This window comes from Teleopsis dalmanni, chromosome 2, assembly GCF_002237135.1.
Source record: "Teleopsis dalmanni isolate 2A chromosome 2, ASM223713v2, whole genome shotgun sequence".
NCBI lineage: Eukaryota > Metazoa > Arthropoda > Insecta > Diptera > Diopsidae > Teleopsis > Teleopsis dalmanni.
The window spans coordinates 131,488,143-131,490,570 of record NC_051847.1 but is presented as its reverse complement, the minus strand read 5'-3'; the positions used below and the strand labels follow the sequence as shown (position 1 = coordinate 131,490,570).

At 27.1% G+C, this 2,428-nt stretch overlaps 1 protein-coding gene across 1 annotated transcript in view; it reads right to left on the bottom strand.

Annotated features, from left to right (window-relative positions):
* Positions 1–674: 674 nt before the first annotated feature.
* The window catches only part of LOC119677401 (putative elongator complex protein 1), a 279,253-nt gene continuing 277,499 nt past the window's right edge, over positions 675–2,428 (bottom strand). The window contains exons 5-8 of the mRNA XM_038088736.1: positions 1,987–2,165; positions 1,692–1,923; positions 1,269–1,618; positions 675–1,210 (exon numbers count right to left, since the gene is read on the bottom strand). Coding sequence (XP_037944664.1) covers positions 1,137–1,210; positions 1,269–1,618; positions 1,692–1,923; positions 1,987–2,165 — 835 coding nt within the window. The 3' untranslated portion in view covers positions 675–1,136. The remainder of the gene's footprint in view (positions 1,211–1,268; positions 1,619–1,691; positions 1,924–1,986; positions 2,166–2,428) is intronic.

Here is a 2,428-nt window from a genome sequence, read left to right as displayed (position 1 = left end):
TATAGAAATAAATACTCATAAATAAAAGAGACGGAGTTCTTTTTAAAAATAATATTAGCAGTAATCTCTTAAATAAAGTTCATTAAGCAATTTTAAGTAACTATTTTTAAAATAAGAAATTTATAAGTTGAAGTTCTGTTGTTTTGTAAAAATATTTAATAAAAAACTATGCTAAAATAGAAAAATGTTCTATTTTCCAGTTCTAACATTCAACTCCATACTTAATTAGCCAGATTTATTAAACTTCTAATTCAAAAATGTGCGATTTATTACTCATAATACCCTGCACAGACTTGCCAAAATAATATATTTATATTATAGTTAATTCTTCGTTGACAATGTGCAATGGGTAAGGCGTACATATCAATGCATCGTTGCTATTTATCATTGCTTAATACATGTAATATTAAAACTCTGAACAATAATTCATAATTGACTTAAACGTTATTTAAAATGTAAAACAATGTAAAAAAATATGTAATTACAAATATATATATTTTTCTTTAATAGATTAAATATAATTTAAAAAAATATTCTTTATATCAAATTGTGATATATAACTATTATAGTTATGTAATATGTATGTAAGTGTCAAAAATTAAAATGAATTGCTGTATTAAATTTGAAGAGATTTTGATTTTATCAATAAATATTGAAAGGCGTATTTTTTTCAATTGAATCAGCAAAATTAATGTACATATTTTATTTTTTAATACGCCCCAAAAATGTAACACAGTTAAGAAGCTCTTATTATAAAAACACTAACAACTTTTTTATATTAATTGTTATCTATATTGCTGCAATTGTTTTGCTTGTGTTTCTTACAATTCGACCCATGTTTAATAAATATTATGTTTAAGTAAGTATATTAAACGCTTGGTTAATTTCCATTACTTTATGCTGATATAGATTTGTTTGTTACAATCAATTATTTCATTTATTTTAGTGAAAGTAAATCGCATGTCCAGCATAAACGAAACACATCATTATCTATGATTTGTTTTTAATTTGCATAACTTATTAATATTGTTAGAAAGTGAAATTACTTTTCCACATTTTACTTTTTATATAATTATCATATAAAAAAATACTAACTAAATTCATGATTAGTAATCTTAAATACTAACTACACATGATTAAGGATTTAAACGGAGTATTTCATGCTCCCAATCAAAGATTTTTAATTCTGGTTTAAAGCGTTTAACAGGTTCTATAATCAAATAAGTAAATTAGAAAAATAAATAGTTTTTATCAGATGACAAACGTACCTATCATTGCATAACGTTGTTCATTTTGTAGTTCTGCGTAATCAATATTTAGGCCTGTAGGTAACTGTTTTGCGGTCATTAACTCGGGTATCCAAATTTCGTCTAACGAATTTTTTATTAATACTAAAATTTCTCTATATAGTTCTTGCAAAGCTGATGCATCAGTATCTTGTTGTAGTTCAATTAATGCTCCACAAGTATCATGAACGATTTGCTGGTGCGTAGCTAACTTCATAGTGAGATTATAAAGCGCATCGATCAATGCAATATCTTCGAACTTATTACCCGGTTTTAGACTGAGCACTTTTTTTGCATGTTTTCTACGGTTTTTGCTTGAGCGGAATGTTTTGCTATTTCAAATTAATAAATGTTGTTGAAATTATAAAAATATGTTAAATTTTATGCATTTATGCATTTATTTACCCTGTGCCACGCGAAGAGTTAGTAAAACGTGAAACACTTGTTGTGTCCGAAATAATATCGCATTCATCAATATTATCATCATCAGCATCTTCGCCCTCTAGTTGCTGTTTCAATTTTTTTTTACGTATTTCTAGTAAACGCTCCTTATAATTTTCAAAAGTTTTTTTGTCTTCTAATAACTTTTCTTCCAATAATTGGAAATGTGTTAGTAATTCGGGTAAGACCAAAGAATCTGTCATTTAAATATTTGTTATTTTTATGTATCAATTTAAAATATCCAATCGTTTTTACTTACCTATTAAATTAATATCATTGTTATCAGCTTGGAACAAGCGAACCTCACAAATGGCTTTATTGTAAACCTTTCCTTTTAATAATATTTTAACGCCATCAATAATATTATTACCATAAGATTTTTGTAAGTCATACGCTTCATCATATCTTCCTTTTTCCATTAGCAATGGAACTAACGAACTAAAATAAATAAACAGAAAGTAATATTGAGTAAAATCACACATGCCGAAAAAGTCAAACACATATAGATTAAATTAGGTTAGATTGGAGTGGTGGCTGTGCTCACTTGAGCCCGTTGTGAAAACACGGATTAACGTTGTTTATACGCAGCCTAGAAGGACTGGCAAAAGGACTGCACGACATAAGTCCCACATTCAAGTGAAAGTAAACTAACCTTACAAGTCTATAAGCTTGGCCAAATCCCTACTTTTGCAGGATAACAA